Source organism: Neofelis nebulosa, chromosome 12 (assembly GCF_028018385.1).
Source record: "Neofelis nebulosa isolate mNeoNeb1 chromosome 12, mNeoNeb1.pri, whole genome shotgun sequence".
In the NCBI taxonomy this organism is placed as follows: Eukaryota; Metazoa; Chordata; class Mammalia; order Carnivora; family Felidae; genus Neofelis; species Neofelis nebulosa.
Window position 1 is genome coordinate 131,092 of NC_080793.1, and position 22,239 is coordinate 153,330.

Below are 22,239 nucleotides of genomic sequence, written 5' to 3' on the forward strand. Positions count from 1 at the left end.
CGCTCTCATCTCTCAAACCTGCCCTTGTCACTTTGCCCAGCAGAACGGTGTCTGACCTCTCTCCACTCCTCAACACCCAGGCAGCCTCCAGGTGTCTGAGCGGGGGCTCAGACCACAAGTCGAGAATGAGCCACACCAGAACATAATCAGCCCCCCGGCCTGCACCGAACAGGTCCTCAGCGCTGTGATGGGTGGTGTAAGCCCGGTGCCAATGCCCTCTCAATGCCCTCTCACCAAGGGTCTGGGACACAGCGTGCGGTAGAGGGGCAGCACTGCGAGACCATTTCCTGGCATCCCACAATGCCCACCCCTCCGTCACACTCTTCATATGCTCCTGGAGGTCAGAGACCATGTCCCTCTCATTCAACTGGACCCAAGCACACAGGCCCCACTGAAGTCTGCTGGTGGCCTGGCTGTTGACAGCTCACTCACTGAGTGACTGGGAGTCCAACCCCACGCCAGCATCTGGAGAGCTCCTCCCCAGGAGAGGCCAGGACACATGGCCTCCAGCCACTGGAGACATGCCACATGCCTCTGTGCCTCTGCACATGCCGTTCCACCACCCTGGAAAGGTGGGGATGGCAGGACAGACATCAGTCACCTGTGCGCACCTGTGCGTCCCTGGGCCCTCCAATGGTGCCAAATGTCACAGAGGCTCACCTGTCTTTCATGAATTCTCTTTTAAGACACTCAAAGGTTCACAGAAGATGGGCTGGAAAACTCTGGAAAAGCCGGCCCACCTCAGGACAGGGGCCATCTGGTTTCCAGAAGGAAGTGGAGCCCCTAAGACACCAGGCCCCTCAGCCAAGGTGAAGGCAGACCTCGCGGTCACCTCCCAGAGCGATGCACGTGGAAGCAACAGAGGACTGACACCAGACCGCACGAGGCATCCAGTGGCATTTGTGGACCCAGCTAGGCCAAGCTCTTGCCCAAAACTCTCCTGCAGTGACACCATCGTGTCCTCAAATGGTCTTAGGTTTGGATTTGAAACAGACTGGAAAAGACCAAAAGAACTCCCATCTACCCTGGGGAGATCAGTGGGGTCCTGAGAGGCCACTGGAGGGGTGACCTAGAGCCCAGGCTGCGGGAGACACTGCATGGAAATCCATGCTGGAGCATGTGTGGGCTACATACTGATGGCACAGGAGTCCAATAACTCTGGGTAGATGAGGTCCCTGCTGTGCTGTGTGGCCACAGTTAAGACCAGCTGAGGGCACGGCAGCCTTTGCTGTTGGAAAGACAGCTGTGGGTGAGGTGTTCCCCATCTTCCCACCACTAGAACCCTGGCACAGAGGCCCAGCACTCAATAACTACATCACACCTCCGCATGGGCCCCACCCCCTCAGAGACAAAATGCAGCAAGTCGCATCCAGGGTTACATAAAGAACCAAGTGGAATAGAACTGAACACACAGGCCTGTCACTGTCCTCTTGCCACAGCCTAAACAGGGCAAAGTCAGGCACACAGTGGAGAAAGCAGGCCTGGGAACGGGAGCCGTGTGGGAACCAGGGGTTCAGGTCGCAAGGTCAAAGTCAGCTGAGGCCTCCCTCCCTCTCTGGGGGCTGCAGGGAAGGTGGGCAGATTTGGGGCCAGGATGATAAAAAAAAAAAAAAAAAAAAAAAAAAAAAAACCTTCCATCTGATGGCTTCTATTTCCTCTATTAACTAGGAAGCAAAGTAACACTTAGAAGGTTGAAAGATGGGACTCTGGTTTCAAAAGAGGGGACGGTATGAAACTGTGAGGAGCAGGCTAACTAGGAATCCTGCCGGCAAGTCAGGAACAACCCTGAGGACAGACAGGCCCCCAGGGCCAACACGCAGCCATGCTGGGCAGGTGTTTTATACCCATCTTTTGTATTTAAACCATTATTATAAGCACAAAAAGAGGTTCCAGACGGCTGAGTTCAAAGCCAGCACCATGAATTCCTAGGAACAAGCATGCTGTGTCGACCAGTCTCACACGTGACCTGCATTCCCCGTCCCCACCTCCACCCAGGGGCACACAGGTGACATACTTTGTGACTTTGAAGATCCTCAGCAACCGGAGTGCCCGCAGCACGCTGATCCCGAAGGAGGTTCCCGGCTTGATGGCGGCCCAGACCACTTCAAAGATGCTCCCCACAATGACCTGTGGTGCAGACGGGGTCGGCCTCAGGCACACGCACGCGAGTGTCACGCACGGGCCTGCGCGGGCAAGCGTCTCCGCGTGTGTGCGGCGGGATCACTCCCAGCATCCGCAGCACAAGATACACGCCTCACACTGAGCTCTTGCGCCCACCAGTCCTGGTGCTCACCTGCGCCCCAACATGCCCACCCCGTGCATACCAGGGGGACACAGGGTGTAGAGGGAGGGCAGGCCGACTGGTTTCCTGACCAACTCCGCATCAGATCAGCCTAACGTCCACGTTCTCCCAGGCACCGAGAATCTGGTGACTGTGCCAGGACCGGGGCCCCGAGGCATGACTGGAGACTCCTGTACAGTTTAACGCGGTCCACTAACCCGTACGTCTGTGCTGGCAGGTGCACAAGCTGTGGGCCATCCCAAACGCATCCCGTCCTCTGCATCTCTCTCACGTCGAACACAAACGCATGGGTCAGAGAACATCCAGGGAGCCCGACGCCTACAGGCCTGCTGTGGCGCTGGCAGCACTACAGTGGGACCAGCTTGCCACCACCTGTCCCTGGCGACCCTGAGCACCTCTACCAATTTTTCACAGCACACACGCAGCCTCCAGATGTTTGTCTGGGGCTGGTGAGCACCGTTTCCCAAATCTACATTCTTATTGCCAGTCTTCCAGCACGTCTGTCTTCCCTTAGCCCTCAGAATTTGTTCCCATTCGTTCTTGATGCAGGTGGCCCCTGAGATGGCCCACAGTGATTCCCCACTACTTGGTGTCTCCCCCAACCTTGAATATCCTTGTCCCCTCAAGGGTGGGTTGGACCTAGTGACGCACTTTGAGCAAAGAGAATGTGACAGAAGTGACGGGCTGTCACCTCTGAGATTCGGTTCCAAAGACTGGCTTCCTTCACCATGCTCTCAGTTCTGCTGCGGGCAGCCAGCTGCCGTGTTGTGAGACATGAGGAGAGGCCCCCGTGACCAGGAACTGAGGCCTGGCGGCCATGAGCGAGAGCTTAGGCATGAGCTCCCAGCCTCCAAAGAACCTGTGGTGACTGCAGCCTCGTGGCAGAGTGACAGCTGGGGGGCCCCAGTCAAGTGGCACCTGATTCCCGACCCACCGGGAGTCGGTGACTCCCGACCCACCGAGATGAGAGATAACAAGCGTTTGTTGTTTTAAGCCACTAAGCTTTGGGGCGACTTGTTACACACCAAGAAAAACCAATACGTGTTTTGGAGACAGAAGCGGAGCACACTCTACAAAAGCCCTATGATGTGGGCGGGGTTTTGGAGCCAGAGAATGGGCCCTGAGCAGCACGTCAGCGGGAGCCCACAGCGCCCTCAACACACTACCCACGGGTCCTGGACAGCGAGGGAGTGTGAACGCTTCACATAGGTGTCTGGGGGACAGCGAGGACATTGGCAAGAAACTACAGGGAGCCCTGCTGTGCACTGCCAGGAAGTTCGGCCACACGGTCGCCCGCGGTTATGTGACAAGACGAAAGCGAGCCATGTGAACCAGGAGGCCTCCGAGGCGTCTGCAGGTGCTGCCGGGGTCTTCTTGCTGCACTGTCAGGGTGGGAAGAGAGAGACGCAGAGGGAAATGCCGTCCTCCAGGACGTGCCCGCTTTGGAAATGCTCCCCTTCTCCAGACAGCAAATAGTGCCACATTAGGAAACGGCACAGTGCAAAGAAACAGCCAGGGCAGGGGCACGACTGTGACACTGCGGGAGCCTGAGAGCCCCGTTCAGTCCCATGTGAAGCCCCACAGAGATAGAGGTGAACCTCGCACGTCAGCCCACCGAGCAGCAAGCCTTCCAGGGCCCAAATGTGCCCCGGTCTCAGTCCGCTCAGCACGGGCACCCAGTGGGGAAGGGCCGATCGCTAGCGTAGGGACAGCTTTTGTCAAATGGGGTGAATTCCAGGAAGACTCATGACATACACACGATGCTCTGAGAAGACTTAGTTATGCAGGAACATCACCAGCTTGGGTTGAAAGAGACGGAGACAGTACAAGACAAAAAATAGGCCTTTGGATTCCCAAAATTCTACTGGTAGGAAGCAGGCTGAGAGAACTGTCTAGCTGAAAACATATGTTATCTTTTCTGGAACAAGAAAGGTGACACAGAGGCTAAAACAAAAAGCCCAAGGGGCTTCCTAGCCCTTAAGAACTTATCCTGGTGTCTCCAAACTTTCCCAGCAGGATTCCAGAACTGCTATGGGCCAGGGACTCCCTGAGCACCCTGCTGTCCCCTCTGAACATGACTGTCTACGGCAGGTACCCAAGTCCATCCCACCACCATGTGGGTGATACCTCGTCTCTTTAGTTCGCCAGATCCACGGGTGGAGAGGGACCGAGCAGCTGTCCTTGAGGAGCCACCCTGGCCTGATTTGGGCGATGAGGCCCTAGACTCTGAGCTGGCGCCATGATGGGATGTGGCTGGGGAAGCAGGAGGAGGTGACTGTATCTGCACTAGGAAAGATAGAATCACTGGGAGCCAGATGGTAGACTGTGGCAGGCAGCCTCTCAGATGGCCCCCAGTGACACTTGCCTCCTGGGTTTCACGTCCCTGGGTAACATCCCCCACCCCTGTTAAATGTGGGCTGGGCCAAGTGACCCACTCCTAACAAATAAAATATGGCAAAACTGATGGGTCATCTCTCTGAGACTGGGTTCCTGTGTTTTCTGTCTTGGGTACTCTCAGTCTCTCTGTCAGGTCACAAGCTGCCGTGTCGTCAGGACACTCAAGCAGCATCGGGAGACATTCATGAGACCGAGATTGAGGCCTGCCACCAACCATGTGAGCGAGCTTGGAGGCCGGTTGTCTGAGTCCTGTCCTATCAACAGCCATGTGATGAGCCTAAATGCAAATTCTCCAGTCCCCATCCATTGAAATGACCGCATCCCAGCTGTCAGCGGGACTGTGACCTCCTTGAGAGACCCTGGGCCACAGGCATTCAGTCAAGCCAGGCCTGGACGCCTGATCTAGAAAACTGTGACCCAGTAGACACGCTATATGCTGCTAAACTTTGGAATAATCTGTTAGCTTATGTGTAAGTCATTCCATGTCCTGGGATCCAGTTAGTTCAAACCAGAAGACATAAACACATTTACAAGTTTAAGGACAAGTTTAAGGGTTCTCTGAAAGCTCTTCAGCTCTTTGGATCTCCTCTGGCCTATTATGCACTACAGCCTTTCCCTGTAACTAAGAAGGCAAAGGACAAGAAGGCGTGTCTCAGAAACGCAGGTGTCCGTGTCTCAAAGCACGCCCTGGGCAGCCACCACCCCTCCTTCCCCACAGAGATCAGGCAGCCTTGCGTGGTGTAAACCCGCTGCTCCAGGGCCAGAACTCCTGGGTCCACGCTGCCTCCCCCACAAAGTGGCTGGGCAGCCTTGGGCCAAGCACACCACCTCTCCAGTTACTCATCTACAAAGTGGGAGTCCTTGCGAAGGTTTAACAAAGCCGTGGACACAATGTTCCATCAACTCCACTGACAGAAAAAGTCAAAGTCACACTGAATTTTCAAGTTGAAGTTTTACTTCTGCCTACGTTTAGGGCCCCCCCCCCCCCCACCGCCAGCTCCTGAGAACTCTGCAGAGGTGTGAGTGAGCCTGCCTCTCTTGGGGAGGGCATTGTCACATCTCACTGACAACCTCTAGTGGGTCAGAACGCCTCCCTGGGCTCAGCACCAGCGAGGTGTCCACATGCTCTGCTGGCCTGGGAAGGCCTGTGCCACTTCCTGGGCTCTGTCCCAGTGAGTCTTGGGAACACCTGCCTTCGAAACTTCCCTGACCTACAGAGATTCGTGAAGGGACCCAGGCCGGGCCCACGAGGAGGGCTGAACCATCATGGTTTGTCAGTCTTCCCCTGAATCATGTGCCAAGCTGCCCACAGCCAGATCTGTAGGACAGTAAAGACTCCGGATCACAGTCCCCTTGAGCTCTGTGGGGGACACTGAGCCCTCCATGGGACAGCAGCACATTTAAAAGATTGCTGTACCAGGCACACAGAGGGTCACAGCACCTTCAGTGATCTTAAGATCCTACAGACAGGGTCGGGGATGGGAAGCAGGATGTCGTACAGGTGGGGAATAGACTGTGGCTGGAACCCCCATAAGTCAGGGCCCGAAAAGGACAGGCTTCCCCTCTGTCAAAGGCCCCTCACCGTCTATAGGAAGCCTTTTTGACCCACACACGGTCACAGTACCCCCAACCACCTGGGCCCTGCTGCACAGACCCCAGCTCACACTGGGTACAGCTTAGTGGGAGGGGGCCATGTGCACTCTCAAGCAAGGATACAGCTAGACCCTCCTGGACCCCTAGCCGGCATCTCTGGTGAGGATCTTACTCACCCCAAAGTCGAAGCAGTTGAATGAGGACCGGAAGTAGCTTCTGGGCCCCAGGCCATACATCTTCAGGGACATCTCTGTGAGGAAGAGACCCAGGAAAACAAACTCTGCAAAGTCTAGGAGAAGCCGGAGAAGAGGGGGATTAGCTCTCAGCCTCTTCCCACCTGGCTCCAGCCCAGACTGGAGGACAAGACCCCTGGGCCTTTCCAGGATTGAGCCCTGCAGGCCTGGTCTGTGGCCCCTGAGCTCAGAAATCTCAGCCCAGGACAGGAATAACAAATAGATTGGGATTGGAAGGGGCACAAAGAGATGCTTCTTTCGCTTTGAAATAGGATGCGTGCCCAGTGTCTATAGCACACAAAGACAGCCTCCACAAGAGGAGAGATCCTGGGATGGGGCTCAGGAGTGAGTTCTAGGGCCGCACAGTACTCCCCAGAGGGTCCCCATGCAGAAGCTGGATGCCTTCAGGCTTGCTCCCCACCCCATGTTCTAATCACAGTGGAGCCCCTCAGCCTCCTCATCAGAATCACCCTGTCTTTCCGGAAGGACTTTCCCGACACCTCCCTCAGGGTCCCTGCGTCATCTTATTTGGTTTTAACTTTGTTCATGTGCTCACCTACCACCTGAGCATCCCCAGGCCTGGCCAGCATGAGGCTCCCAGGAGGCGCCAACGCTTGCTGGGGGCCTGGAGGATGTCACCCCCTCAGTCTCTGAGGCCCACAGAGGCTCCCGTGGGTGGCGCGCCTTCCTTCAGGCTGGGCCCCACTGCAGCAGCAGCAAGCAGGGCCTGCCCCGGCCCAGGAGGCCCGCCACCAGCTCTGCTGACCTTTAAGGGCCACACTGGCAATGAGGGCCACGCTGAGAACCCCAGGCACACAGACAAGACAACTCCTAACCCAGCCTGAGCAACAGGCAGTGTCAGAGCAATAAACAACAGACAGTCAGGAAGCTCCACAAGGCCACAGACAAGAGACGCAGCCCAGCCAGGCTCGGCCACTGGCCAAACCAGTAATTCCAGACGGCAGAACGAGATCACTGTCTTTGATCTTCCTCCCCAAGTGCAGTCACTGGAGAGTGACCAGCCCAGCATTCCTGGGGCCCCTGGCATCCAGACTGGTTGGGAGACTGGACCTCAAGCAGCTCTTGATAAAACACAACAGAAGACGGGACCACACACCTCCTGCCTGTGGGCACTGGCATCTGCTCTCCTCCACAGCTCTCTGCCAAGTGCTACACTATACAGCCCCAGACGCCTCAGTCAGGGCCAGATGGGCAACAGCCCAGACTCTGGAGGAGCAGAGATACCGGCCCCATTGCCCGCAAAGAGATACGCAATGGCCCACATGGCCCGCATGGCCCGAGGTTTCAGGTAGGGAACCACCTTCCATGGCTTGAGTACATGGGTAATCGGCTCCTGTAAGCAACTCACCACAAGAAGCGTGGCCTCTGAAGCCAGCCAAAAAATCCCCAAGGCACCCCAGCCAGGCACGGGATGAGTAATGAGAAGGCAAAGCTGACCCCCTGGAGAAGCCAAGAAGCCAGTGTCACAGGTGTGGATGCCCGCTGACCTAAGCAGAAGAACCCACCTCAGCCAGGCCTGAATGACTGACGCCTGGTCCTGGCTGTGCAGAGCTGCAGGTGTGAGGGGCGGTAGGGAGCTACCCTGCCCCCAAGTCCAGCTCGGAATACCACAGCAACCTGCAAAGATCCAAGGCCACCGAGCCCCAGAGACCCTCCGCAAAGGTCACAAAGGCACCTGCCCCTGCCCCTTGGGGCACCCCACAAAAAGAGGTCAGGGCCTGGAAGAAGAGGCCACAGAGATGGGACTTCCAGCTGCCCACACGACAGACCTTGGAGCTACAGCTGCCCAGGCACTGATCTTGCTCCCAGCAGACCCAAGTGAGGGCACTTCAAGGAACTAGCACGGAACCTGACAATGGCGAGGCTTTTTCAGAGAAAGGGAGCGGCTGGGCACAGAAACCCCCAACGTCCTGTTTGCCCTTTCGCTCGCCTGAGGAGCAGACCCACCGACTTCATATGCTCAGCCTCCCCTCTGAGGCCAAGAAAGGGTGTTCAGCCGTTCACTCCAGAATCATTCATTCAACTAACAGGCACTGGTGCTGCTTTGAGCTTGCAGAGGAGACAGAGTTGACCCCTCTCTCCAGGAGTTCACACCACAAAGGGGAGCAGAGGCAGAGAATTTGAACAGTGTTCTATGTCGTAATAAGAGGACAGTGTGCTGGGACAACAGAGGGACATTGGAGAGGGAGGTCAAGAGGGTCTTGTGAGACCAGGGGGCTCACAGGATGACAAAGCCCAACAGCCAGCTACAGAGTTGAGCATGGCAGGACTTCCTTCCCTCCTCACCATTCAAGCCTCAGTCTCGGGGGTCCTGGTGGTACACCGGGGGTGGCTCCTGAGTGAACCGACAGCCAAGGTGCACAGAACCCACGCTCTTCAGGGTAGCTCGTTTCAGGCCAGAGCCCCCTAGGGAGCTTCAATGGAGCTAGTCCTGGTGGGGACCCCCTCTACCTCTGCTTTGCCTCTTGCGAGACCTGCCCTACCTGGCTGGGTCAGCCTTCCTCAGCGCCAGCCCAGCCACCAAGAACAGAGTGCAGGGCACTGAGCAGAGGTGCGCAGACCCTAGCATACCCCCACTGCTCCCGCCAGCCATTTTCCCTAGGTAATGCCAAGGGACTCAGAAACTCCCAGGGAGCCACAGAGAAGGCAGAGCAGCAAGGGGGAGGATTCTCGGCCAGGGATGCCTGTGACCTGGACCAGCACCTGGACACTCTGAGCCCTGTGCTCCTGCACAGCAGATACACGACCAGGCCGTGATGGCTGCCTCCTGCCCACGCGGGTGGCAAATCCCACAACACTGACTAGGCACCACCAGCTTCTTCCATGGGAAAGAAAGGCCTGGCTAAGAAGATCCAGGGAACAGCTGCACTGCTGGCCAAGTTAAGAGGAAGCCCCATCTCGCTGGGTCCCTACCCAACCCCCAAGGGTGAGGATACTTCATCCTGAGGTGATACCAAGGGAAATACTGACCTCAGTCCCAAGCAAAGTCCCAAGACACCAAACTACAGGCCCCAGGATACATGAATTAGGGGCCACAGCGGGCAGTTCCATGCACACAAACTGCGTTTTTTTCGTTTTTCTTTTTTTTTTTTTTTAATTTATTTTCGAGAGAGAGAGAGAGGAAGGGAAAGGGGCAGAGGAACAGAGAGAGAATCTTAAGCAGGCTCCACACGCAGCACAGAACCCAACTTGGGACTCAGTCTCATGACCGTGAGATCATGACCTGAGCCAAAATCAAGAGTCAACGCTTAACCGACTGAGCCGCCCAGGCGCCTCCACAAACTGCATCTGAACTTCACTCCCAAGGACCTGGCCCAGACTGTCTGCTAGAAGCTCACGGGGCCCCTTGTGCTTCTGCTGCCTCTGTGCTCTTCCCCATTACACAACAGGAGAGTTCAGTACAAGTTTGGGAAACTATTAGCCTAGCGTCCCACCCCAACAGCCACCCCCACCCATATTTTCAAGTGGCCTGTGGAGCCATCAGAGTCTAGAGCTCGTAAGAACCCTCCCAGAACTGTCCAAGCTCCTGCTTAAAACTGACCAGGCTCAGTGGTCTGAAAGAGGGGAATGTGGCTGGTACACCAGGGGCCAGGAGGGATCCAGGAGGGTTCTTCTCTGGGAAAAAGATGGTCTTGCCACCCCACCTCAGGGTGGCTTCAGGCACACAGGGCTCCCGTGGCAAGAGCAAGGCCCTTGTGGAAGCCCCAAACAGGCCCTGTGTCCAGATCAGCCCCAGATACCAGGCAGCCCTAGATTCCAGGCAACAAGAAGGTGGGGGCTCTAACCGGAAGACAGAAACCACTAGAGAGTCTTCATCTTTAGAGCCCTTGTGAGGTGAGACGACAGACCGAGACCAGGCTCCCCGTGGCCTACAGAGCCCTAGGGTATGAAGGGTTGGTCCTGGAAGGTCAGCCCTGGTCCCTGGAGAGGGGCAAAGGGCCTCAACCACCCCAGCCGCCTTCCTCCTTTACTCCTTGGAACAGTAGCCAGGACCAAGTAGTCATGACTCAGACTCATGGTCTGTCCGTAGGCCCACAGGTAAGTCAGCCTTGGTCACAGACACACTCAGATGCAAAAAGCAAAAAGCAAAATGAAAACAGCCAAAAGAGCCCTAGAAGCCTGGACTCTCTCCTCAGGAGTCCAGGGAGCGAGCCGCAGCCTCACGCCAGATTGGAATGAGGGGCCAAGTGCCCTGTTCCATGGGTCTGAAGCCCTCCCAAGGGAGGACACAGGGCCATCCACCCATCACACCGACCTCCCCCCAGGGTGCCCTGGACCCTCACCATTGCCCACCACACTGACAGATGAGCTAGGCCTCCTGGAACCTGGGATGGGGAGCTCAGGCCCCAGCAGATGCCCTTGGGGGCACTTTGGTCTGTGCAGGGGTCCTACCCAGGGCATTCCAAGGCAAAAGGCTGTGAACCGGGATTTCCAGGCTGCAGACCAGAGGTGGTTCGGGAAGAGGTGAGGGGGAGGCCCAGGCTGCAGCTACGTACACAGCGCCGTGGTGAGCCGCTGCGGCTGGTTGTAGTGAACCATGGCCACGCACAGCGTATTCAGGGCCACCACACACAGCACCACCCAGTAGAAGCTCTGTGCCTTCACCATGCGGCGGATGAAGAACCGGAACATCTTCTCCTTCCTACGGAAGTATGACGAACTCTCTGTCTTCCCACTCTTGAGGCTGGCGCGGGCGAAGGGGGATCCTGGGGGAACAAGGAGCTCACTGAGGACATGCGGAGACCACCAGACCCCCAGACACGCTCTCCTTCCATGGATGTGTGCCCCACGGACGCAGCCTTGAGGACACGCTTCCCCTCCCATCTCAAACTTGTATCTCCCACAGGAAAACATCTTCAAGGACACCTGCCCCAGCCCAGACCTAGCTAGAGGCCCCGGTTCTGATCACAGACACCATGGGTCAGACCCAGTGTGCTACCGACATTGAGCTAATTACCCCTGCGCCGCACCCGCCTGCACCAGGTCCGGACCCCACCCCCATTTCACAGATGGGGGAACCGAGAGCCTTGGTGGTCTCCATGGTTACCAGGCTCCAGATGGCCCCCAGCACCCCTCAGCCACCTTCCAGCAGCACAGCCCCAATGCCCCCAGGCCATCCCAACCCCTCCGGGGGCCTCAGGGAGCCATGCAGCATCTGGCCCTCCCTCCTGCTTCAACTCAGGGATCAACAACCACCGGTTACCTATTTTTAAGTACCCTGGAACACAGTCAAGCTCCTTGGTTTGCGTCTGGTCCATGGCTGCTGTTCTGGTACAGAGGCAGAGTGAGTGTGTATGGCCCACAAAGCCCAACAAACTCTCCGGAACATTTGCACACAAAGCTGTCATGGCTTCCCCCCATTTCCACACACACACCACCTCTGCTCTGCCGTGACCTAAGCATGAAATGCTTCCCACTGCTGGTCTCTTTCCACAGTTGGCTGCTTCTCGGCTCCACGTCTGGACTTTGATGTCACCTCCACAGAACACCCTTCTCTGGGCACCCCATCTGAAATCAGCTCCCCAACAATAATCACAACCGCGTACCAGCTGCCCCAGTATTGGCTTGTTGACCTGTTCTGCACCCAGCTCCCAGACCAGGCTGCAATCACTGCGAGGACAGGCCCACAGGCTTTCACCTCAAAGCCCATGCACCCCTTGATGAGCAAGTGAGCAGTCTTCGTGGGCGCTTGGAGGCCGTGAGTGTGCACGTGTGCAGGGTCTGGCTGTGTCTCTGCAGTGCATCAGGTTCTCTTAGTTTTTGCAATAAGGGCCTGGGCATGTGTGAGCCTCCAGTTGTTCAAAACCAGTCAACTTGGGCATGGAGTCCCCGGGGAAGGGTATGGAGTGTGTGTTTGTCATGTGATGTTCTATATATTTGCACATGTGTGTGTGCACACCCAGACCCTCAGCAGCACACTAACAGCATTATTAGGCTAGTGTTTTCTTGGATTCACTCGAATGAAGACAGGCCCTGAGGCCTCTGGAGACTTGTCTACAAACTGAGCGGCGGCATCAGGATGGGAGATGCTGTCACACGCAGCCCCAGACTCAGATGGATGGGTCCACAGGCCAGGACCCATCAGCCAGCCTTTCAAGAAACCTCACAGGGCCCTTGTGGCAAATTCCTGGCACTCCAGATGTCACACCCCACCCAGACCATTGAAGGCCACTGCTCTATCACAGCCTCCTGGATAAGCCAGGACACAGCCTCCCAGTCCATTTCCAGACACTACACACCAGCCATTGCCAATTAGTCAGAGATAGCTCATTCAACAAAACCTCTTGGCCAGCCTCACTGAGGGCTGCAAAGTGCCAAGGCCACAACCAGACACACCCGCTCCTTCCTCAAAAGCAGCAACAGGGCACGGAGGGAGGAAGGCAAGAGTAGTACAGACATGGAGAGACCTACACACAGGCAGAGCCACGCACAGAACTGTCCAGAGACCCACACAGGCAGATTCCCCCACCACTTCTTGAGTCGTTTAGAAGCAAAGTCACACGCACACACACACACACACACACACACACACACTGCACAGCACGCATCAACACCCTGAGCATCTCATTCTTGAAGACACTCCTATGAACACACACAGGGCCACTCTGGGAAGGAGGGTAATGGGGACACGTGACTTGCGTGAACTGCTCTGTGCACACATATGTGACCAGTGAGACAAGCAGTAAGTTCTCCAGGGGAGGGGCCACGGCCCCCACCTCCTGGCTCACTGGACCATGCCCAGCAAGAACCAATGAGCCCTTAACCATGCAAAAGCGTCATAGGAATGCTTCCTTGTCATAACTCCTGGCCCCCCTCGTCCTGCACCTGTGCCCACATGCAGACAACCACATACATCTTCACTCATCAAAGGAATACCCACAAAGCGGTTTCCACAGCCACATGTGCACAAAACCACAGATCCCCAGTTGGCTCTTGAAGCCCCACCCATCCCTCCTCTAACACACAGTCCAAGGGACAGGGCAGGGAGCAGAAGCCCCAGCACTCCGGACATGAGGGACTGCCTTTCAGTTCCTAGGGAACCCTGGCAGCACCCAGGACAGAGACCAGCCAGCCTCCCATTTGGTCAGGGAACAGGGACACCCAGGCCACCACTATACAGGGCATGCTGTGCCTCAGGGAATTCTGGGCCCTGGGTCTCTGAAGACAAGGGCACAGGCCCCGGAAGACAGTATCCTCAGCAAGAAGCTACCACCGTGTGCTCAGGTCAGCTCTGGACAGTGACTCCAGCCCAGGTCTTTGGTAAAAGCAGGGGTCTGCAGTGAGCACGGACACATGCCAAATCCAGAATCATAGCTCTGGGAGGGGAAAAGCATGAGAGACGAGGCTGCTTCTCTTCAGCACTCTGCATTTCCACGTTTAGCTTCATCAACACATATTCTTTATAACCAAAAGGCTTATTGCAAGGAACAAGAATCCGATCTCGTCAAGCTAGGGGAAATCGAGAATTAAATTAACCTGCAAATGATGTCACAGTTAAGCACTCGTGTGAACAATGCGTGACCACATACAATGTCTGCATTTCTTCCCATCATGCCCCAAAGGGAGTTCACTGTTAATAAAAAGTCTACGCCGGCCCTGCCTAACAGCCATTCCTTCCACAAACGTGTACAGAGTTTTCGCGCCAGGCCCTGAGTGGCAGAGAGAAGACAGAACGACTAAGCTCTGTTCTCGCCCTTGGTGAGCCCACCAGAGGCCAGTGAAGGGACAGAGGAGAAACAGCTTTGCTGGTGCATTCACCAGCACAGGGTAATGAGGGTGAGGTTCAACAACAAGCCATGAAAACACAAACCCCCGTCACCCCTGCCCTAGGCACAGGGCCTTATACACGCCACACAGCCTGGAGAGTCCTCACTCAACAATAGGAAACAGGGAACCTGGACCTCGCAGGCCATGTAGGAGTCAGGGCAACAACACGGGGCCTGGCACCTGGGCTCAGTCAACAGCAGCAGTGACAGCGGATGGAGGGGTGACAAGCCCAGCACATAAGACACAGCCATCCTCAGCACACAGGGAGGGACAAAGGGGGTGCTGGGCACCAGGGGACCCATGACTTCTTCCACCCTGTGAAGCCCCACGCCCAAACCTGCTGAGGCCTGAGGCCTGAGGCACATGATCCTTCGGCCCTGCAAGACACCCAGGAGGAGATATCGGGAGAATCCCAAGGACTTGTGTGCGGCACCAAACCAATCACAATAAAAGTAAAAGAGAGAAACTTCTTGGAGAAAAAATAAAATCCCCTTCAGCAGATGAAAGGAAAGGAGGTTCACTCTTAAAGCCCAGACGAGTAGCCTGGAGGGTGCAGCACAAGTGGGTTTTAACCGAGGGGAGAAACCTCGAGGGGCAGAGCACGGACGAGGGGGAGTCAGGACACACAACGAGCACGGTGAGGAGACGAAGTCATTGCACACATGGAAAGAAGAAGCCTCGGTGAAGGAAGGCCTGAGCCCACAGGCTGCACAAGTCCACCAGGCCTGATGCTGGGCAGAGAAGGAACTTCTGACCCAGGACGAGAGTTCCAGCCCCCCGAGGCTACATCTGCACAGGGAAAGAAGGGGACAGGGCGATACCACGGAGCAGCAGGAGGAGCCATTAAACAGGCCTCCCTCACAAGGGTTCCCCCCCACACACATGCCTCGGGGAAGCAGGCCAAGCACAGGACAGAGAGGAAGCAGGGACAGGTCTATGGGGTAGTGGCTGGAGGACGGCTAAAAGCAAACCCACCTCTGGGGAATGTGCTAAGCAGCTGGGGTGACCACGGGACTAATGACAGCCTAGGGCTACAAACACCAAAGTTCTCTAAACCAGGAGTTGGCAGGGAGAAGAGGAGAACACTGCAAAGGTCACATCTTCTTGACCTTCGGGGCCAATAGGGGCAGAGAGATGGCAAATACGGCAATTTCCTCATGGAAATGATGCATCTCAGTGGTGAGGATGGTAAAAATAAATAAATAAGTAGAAATAAAAAACAGGCTAAAATAGTAAAGAAGCATGGTTCTAAGTATGAGAGCAGGGGAGGGGAGACGGCTGTTTGTGGGTTAGAAGAGTGAGAAATTTGTGGGGAGCGAAGCAGATTCCCAGACACCTTTTGAGAGTGAAGAAAAGAAACCACGATGGAAAAGCCCATAAAAGGAGGCCATCGCAGCAAAGCCGTATGCAGGGGCGGGGCACAGCCTTCGGTGCCTTTGTGGGTAAAGAAGAAAGGAAAAAGAAACAGTTACACATTTTCAGAAATTAGGAAAGCAATAATATGTAAATCAAAATACTATACAAAGATAATAAAAATACAAAAGAAAGTAATGACATTTAAAACAAAACAAAATAGAAGAAAAGAAATCTAAACCAGGGTTATTTTAAATGATCATTAATACATATTCACCCCACACAATCCCAATTAATAAAACAGAACAGAAGGCAAAGATAAACGTTCCAACAACCAGAAGAAGCAGAAGCAGAGTCAGCAGGATGTGAGCCGGCTTCAAGGGCCTAAACACCCTCACGGCGACTGTGCACCGTCTCCCGCCTGACCGCCTGACCGCCAGACCCCCACATACAGGTGCTACCTGACGCCCCCACTGGCCCTCCAGCTGCTCCCCAGACTCTGGGAGTCAGCCCCCAGTGCCCCTCCTTGAGTCACATGGCCGCCCCGAGTCCTCTGACGCCCACATCCAGCCGGCCAGCAAAGCCTGTGTGTTTGCCTTCAGAATGTACCCAGAATCTGGCCACTGCACACCTCCATGGCAGCCACTGCCGGTTGGATCCCTACAGTGGCCTCTAAACGGGCCCGCATCTGGCCCTCCTGCACTTGAGGATCTCTTGCGCCCCAACTGGAGCAGGACAGCGACTCTGCTCTGCAAACCCACCAGCAGCCACAGTCCCTGCTGGGCCCCGCCCTCTGCGACCTTCCGATCCCGTGGCACTGCTCCCCCGAAACCCACACCGCTCCACTCCAGCCACACTGGCCTCCCAGACAGTCCCCACAAGTGCCACGCTCCTCCTGGCCTCAGGATCCTCTCACGTGTTGCCTGGATGTTCCCTTCCATGGGCCTGACTTCCTCACTTCCTTCAGCTTTTACTCAAAAGCGACCTTTCCAGGGAGGCCTTCTGTGGCCTTTCTCTTTAAAACTCCAAAACCCCCGAAACCTCCAAGCCCCCGCCCTTCTCGATTTTTTCCTTTTCCAGACGTGGCACTGACATGCTGTGTGCTCTTCCTATTCTACTGCCTGTGGTCTGATGCCACAGCCAGGCTAGAAAACGCAGAAGATGAAGGGGCTTCATCATTTTGTTCAGTGCTACAGCCCCGGAGCCGTGAGCAGTTACTTGCACGTCAGGGGCACTTGGTAAATATCTGCTGAGTGGATGAACAAAGGGCTGAATACGGGAGAGATTAAAAGAACTGTAAGAGAAACTACAGGCAACTCTCTAGAAACAAGTTTGAAACGCTGAGAAAATGTAAGATTTCCTCGTAAGGCATAATTTATAAAACTGGTCCTAGTTCTTTTTATCTCTTTACTAGAAGGGTTCACAGTTTTATCTTTACCCTTGAAGAACGGGTACTTTAGGTGTTGCTTAAATTATTTTAAACTGTAGACTTTAAAAAATCAGAATAAAAACTCTAAGTAAAATAGGAACAAAGGGGACTATTTAAATATAACACTCATGTGATAAATTTGTAAAAACTGTAACAAAACTCGGATCCACAACACACATCAGTCTCTTATTAACTAGCAAACACAAACCACCCAACGGAAAAATGGACGGGTATATGAAGACTCACCAAAACCCAAATTCAAATCAGAAGCAAACATTTTTAAAAGGGAGCTCAAAATCGTTAGTAATGAGTGAAATGAGAACAACAGTTCCAAGGAAACATCATCAAGTTGGCGTCAAGGTAAAGTCGAAAGTAGCTACGGCATGTAACTGGGAGGGGCACGTCTAGCAGGCGACGCAGTGCCCAGCTCCCAGAAATCTGCCCGCAGGGACAGAAGCACTGGAAAGGAAGGACGGTTGCTTATAGGGTTCTGTTCGGTGGCGCTGCTCATGATGAAGATGACACACCGTAAAAATAAATGAATGGCCGTCAACGGAGAGCCCCGGAGCAATTAGAGTGAATCCATACTGTGCAACACCATGCAGCCACTGACAAGACAGAATTAGAGCTACACTGCAGAGGGGAGTGGTCTCCAGGGGTATAGAAAAATTTGTATGAAAGCCTATCTGTAACATGAATAGATCCCCAAACTCTACATGTGTGTATGTGTGCATGTCTACATGCATGTGTGTGTGATACAAATGTGTGTTATATCTGATATGTGTGGAGAAACAGGGATAAATCCCCAGCTACTGACATGGGTTTACTGGGCTGTGTGGGGAAAAAAAGACAGAAAAGATAGATGATAGACAGACACACAGATACCTAGATTGATTGATTATAGATAGATGATTGACAGATGATAGATTGATAGATACACAGATTGATCAATAGATAGATTACTGACAGATGATAGATAGATACTTAGATGACAGACACATTGATTGATGGATGGATAGATAGAGACACACAGAGACAGACTGATTGACAGATAAATACACGAGTAACTTTCATCAAAGAGTTGTCTCACAGCCTGGAGCCTGCTTCTGATTCTGTGTCTCCCTTTTTCTGTTCCTCCCCTGCTCGCACTCTGTCTGCATGTCTCTCTAAGATAAATGCACATTTAAATTTTTTTTTTAAAAAAAGAGTTGCGTCATAAATGCAAATAAGTGCAACCACATAATGAGAAGCAGACCTCGGACTCGGGCCTGCTCACGGACGGCTGGAGACCAAGTTCGCCTGCAACCCCTTGACTTGGTGCCCCAGTGAGAAGCTCACTGCCATGCAGGCCTGTCTCCAACCACCAAGGTGGAGGCCCTTGGCTCAGCCCTCTTCTGCTGCAGAATGCACAGTAACAGGGCATTTGGTGGGAAAAGGCCTGGGCACTCCTGGTACCAGACTGAGGAAGGGAACTAAAACAGCTCTGTGTGATCAAGCAACCAGAATTTCTCTTCTACCATTTGAGAAGAAGGGGATGAAGCCAGAGGCCCCAGGAGCGTGGAAGACAGACAGGGGCTGGGAAGAGAGACAGCCAGAACCTTTCGGTCGCTACGGTCAGTAACACACACGTAGCCCTTCAGCTACGGGGTGCGGCCCGAGGCTCTGTGCCCACGTTGGGGGTGGTAGAGCCGAGAGCAGCCGGGACTGCACCGATGGGAAAGGGCAGGAAGCACTGGGCAAACACACCGCTCACTCCACTGCCTGCACCAGGGGAAAAAATGCTGAGCACACAGCAGAGGGCAGAGGGCACTGTACCTCCTGCCATCAGGGTGGACACAGGAGTGTGAGCGGTAGGGAAGGAAGGGAAGGAGGGTGGCCCCAGAGGGCTGGGGGGCCCAGGGGACAGGCCGGAAGCTAGGGGAATTCCTGTACCCACTCACAGGACAGGCCAGGAGGAACCAAAGAGACTCACCAACAGCACAGAGGTCTGCAAACCGGTCCTCCCCCTCCTCGGCATGGATCAGGTCATTCCGGCTCTTCTTGGTGGCTGCTCTCTTCAACACTGCTTTAAACAAGGGGAGGGGGAGGGGACTGCCTCAGGGCGGGGGCGCATCTCAGCTGAGCCTGCGACCATCTTCCTGGGGATCTCCTATCCTGGCCCCTGTGGGCCCCTCTCAGTCTTCAGAGCACAGGGGACAAGGAATCGTGAGGGGAGTGCCACCTTCCCTTTTCTCCACGATGATGTCAGTGGGGAAGGCCTGGCTACCAGGGAGACCAGGAGACGTCTGTAAGGACAAGGCCAGGACTGTGGCCCACTGCCAAGCAGCCCACTCTGGGGCCAGAGAGATCAGTCAGGTCTGCAGAGGGGCCAGCACAGACATGCGCAGAGCCCCAGATGTGGGTCCAGCTGAGGCCGCAGGGGACACAGCCAAGCTCTCTGGCCCTCTCCTCAGCAGTGGGTGTGAAAACAGAACGACTGTCCTGCCACTGGGACTGTGCTAGTAGCCAGGCCAGTAACCATGGCCACTCTGGCCCTCATCCCCGCCCTAGCGGCCCCAGGCTGTGCTAAGAGGCTTTCCGTGGCAATCTGGGAGCCACATCACCCTGAGCTCTAGACACAGATACAACTTGGTTTAAACCTGAACTTTAAAAGCTTCTAGAAGCAGCACAGTCCAATAGAACTTTCTATAATGATGGAAATGATCTACATCTGTGCTGACCAGTACAGTAGCCTCTAGCCCCATATGTCTATTGAACGCTTGAGATGTGGTGGGTGAGCCTGAGGAGCAGGACTTTCACTTTTACTTCACTGCAGTGGACTTACGCATGAGCTTACACAGTCACATGTAAAGCGTCACGTTGGAGAACACAGCTCTCGGGTCCATACTGTGAGCACAGACTCCTCTGAGCCCCCGGGTGATACCTCGGCAGGTGTGCTATCTAAGCCCACCGCCAGCTACCTCCACTCGGGTCCACGGCACGCAACTGCCCGGGAGCATGCGGTGACCTCCAGAACGGGTCTGCCCAGGACCCTGCGGAAGGTGGCGGCCGTGCAGCTGCCGGCAGAACAACGGCAGACGGCACCACACATGCAAGCATGCACACGCGGCTCGCCGGGCACGGAGTGCTAACAGTGGTCACCTACCATCCAGAGGGGACTTCTCCTCCGCATTCTTGTCCTCCTCAGCCAGCATGACTTCCTCTGCGAGTGAGACACAGCCTCAGCTGGGAGCCTCCCTGCCCCCACCCTGCCCAGGGCTCAGTCCCCAGGAACACGGCAGAGTAAAGATGCGCCTCTGCTGCTGGACCCGCCTTCTCACCCTTATGACTCCAGAAGGCCGTGGGGCTCACGGCCGAGCTTCTCCTACTGAGACAGACACCCTCTATGTGTCCCCCACACGGTGCCCCGTGAGGGGGGCCTGGCCTGTTCACATCACCCTCCCCTGAGGGCAGCCACCCCACTAGGTGAGTTCCTGGCCAAAGAGGCGCTTCGGGAGGCACAGCAGGCGCCCCATATGCAGGAAAGAATGCTGGCCTGGGGCGGGGGCCGGGGAGGGAGGCAGTCAGAAACCCCAGGCCTGACAAAGCCCAGAGACAGGGCGCAGAACACACTCAGGTCAAGGGAAGGGTGCTTGAGTCTGACAGGCAGAAACTAGCTCTAGGCTAGGCCATGCCAGAAGCCTCCATTAAAAAGGCCAGTGTCTCCAGAGCCATATGGCTGCCCTGTGTCAGGACCCCGGGCCAGCTGGAGAATCCACTTCCAACACCTCAGCTCTCCTCAGCTCTCCAGGCTGGTCTCGTCCGGCCCAGGGCTGGGGCTCCAGCTGCACTGACAGAGGACAGGCCAGGAGCAAGGCAGCAGCCCCTGGTTCTCACCAGCCTTGAAGATCCATTCCAGGTACCCATTGAGCTCCCGCTCAATCTGCTGCTGCCGGCGGAGCTTCAGGAAGGCCCGGCGGTTCTCGACCCTCTCACGCTCCTTGGCAAACTCTCTGCATTGTGCAGGGGCCACAAAAGTAAGCAGATCAGGTGAGTGTGAGCACATTCGCCCGCCCCATGGGTGTGCAGACGCAGAGGCAAAGGGAACCAGGAAGAGGCTGGGACATGACATGCAGGTCACAGGCCGCCCTCCCAGGGAGCCTCACCACCACGGCCTCTTCCAACCTGAGCCCTCGGAGGGCCCAGGTGAACCCTCCTTCCTCAGACTCCTCTAGCACACAGGGACAGCACCGCAGTCCCCAGAGGGGGCTCCAGAGGGCAGGGACTGCCCTGCCACCCCCTGCCCAGAGCAGGCCAAAGCACACCCCTCCCTCTGAGTGCCAGGCCCTGTCACCTGCCATCCTACGAAGGGCTTCTGGGCAAGACTTGCCCAAGAGGACTTACACTTTGTTTTTTCTGTTGGTTCAGACCCAGAGCCCTTACTAGGAGGGGATGGACAGACAGGAACAGGGCAAGAAGGGACCGGATAGGGCAAGCCAGAGACAAAAGGAAAACATTCTACAGCCCATGCAAGCCACCTCAGACAAACCTCTGAGGTCTGAGATGACCAGGAGAGAGATTTCTGCTCTCCTTACCCCTCAGCAGCCCAGCCCCAGGCTCCCAGCCAAGCTTGCAGCCTCACGCTGCCAGAAGGAAGCCATTCACACACAGGCACACAGGCACCCAGCGTACAGCCTTGCAAGCCTCTCAGCTCAGGCCTGGGGCAGGATCCAGGTCCCCAAAGGGCAGGCGGGCACAGCCCCACAGCAAAATAGCAAAGTCTAGTCTCAGGTGAGTAGTTGTTCCTCCTCCAAGAGAAGCAGCTTGGTGCGGTGAGCCTGGCAGGCCTGACTCCTGGCACATAGCCACAGCAGGAGAGAGAGCTCAGCTCTGGCCAGCACTGACCCAAACTCATGGCCAGTGTCCACCAGGGCCTGAGCTGTGGCCATCCTGGAAACGAGAGGAGCCAGCTCCTGCCTGGACCTCCCATCCCTCCCAAACCCTGAATTCGCAGGAATATAGGACCCCTCTCCTCCTCCTCCCCTCTCCCTTGGCCACGATGAGGGTAGGAGGGCCTGGGGTGCAGGGGTGGGGCAGTAACAACACTGCTTGAGTCAGTCTCAGAGCCACCAGTGAAAACTTGCTGCAGCAATCTAGGCCCTGCA

At 55.5% G+C, this 22,239-nt stretch overlaps 1 protein-coding gene across 8 annotated transcripts in view; it reads right to left on the reverse strand.

Annotated features, from left to right (window-relative positions):
- Nucleotides 1–22,239, reverse strand: part of CACNA1B (calcium voltage-gated channel subunit alpha1 B) — a 188,277-nt gene that overhangs the window by 113,593 nt on the left and 52,445 nt on the right. For 6 of the 8 annotated variants that reach the window (XM_058693366.1, XM_058693365.1, XM_058693363.1 and 3 more), the window contains exons 8-13: nucleotides 20,972–21,087; nucleotides 20,241–20,297; nucleotides 19,068–19,160; nucleotides 11,043–11,252; nucleotides 6,469–6,581; nucleotides 2,015–2,127 (exon numbers count right to left, since the gene is read on the reverse strand). In XM_058693366.1, coding sequence (XP_058549349.1) covers nucleotides 2,015–2,127; nucleotides 6,469–6,581; nucleotides 11,043–11,252; nucleotides 19,068–19,160; nucleotides 20,241–20,297; nucleotides 20,972–21,087 — 702 coding nt within the window. The remainder of the gene's footprint in view (nucleotides 1–2,014; nucleotides 2,128–6,468; nucleotides 6,582–11,042; nucleotides 11,253–19,067; nucleotides 19,161–20,240; nucleotides 20,298–20,971; nucleotides 21,088–22,239) is intronic. The other 2 variants (XM_058693367.1, XM_058693364.1) reach the window with 1 other exon arrangement.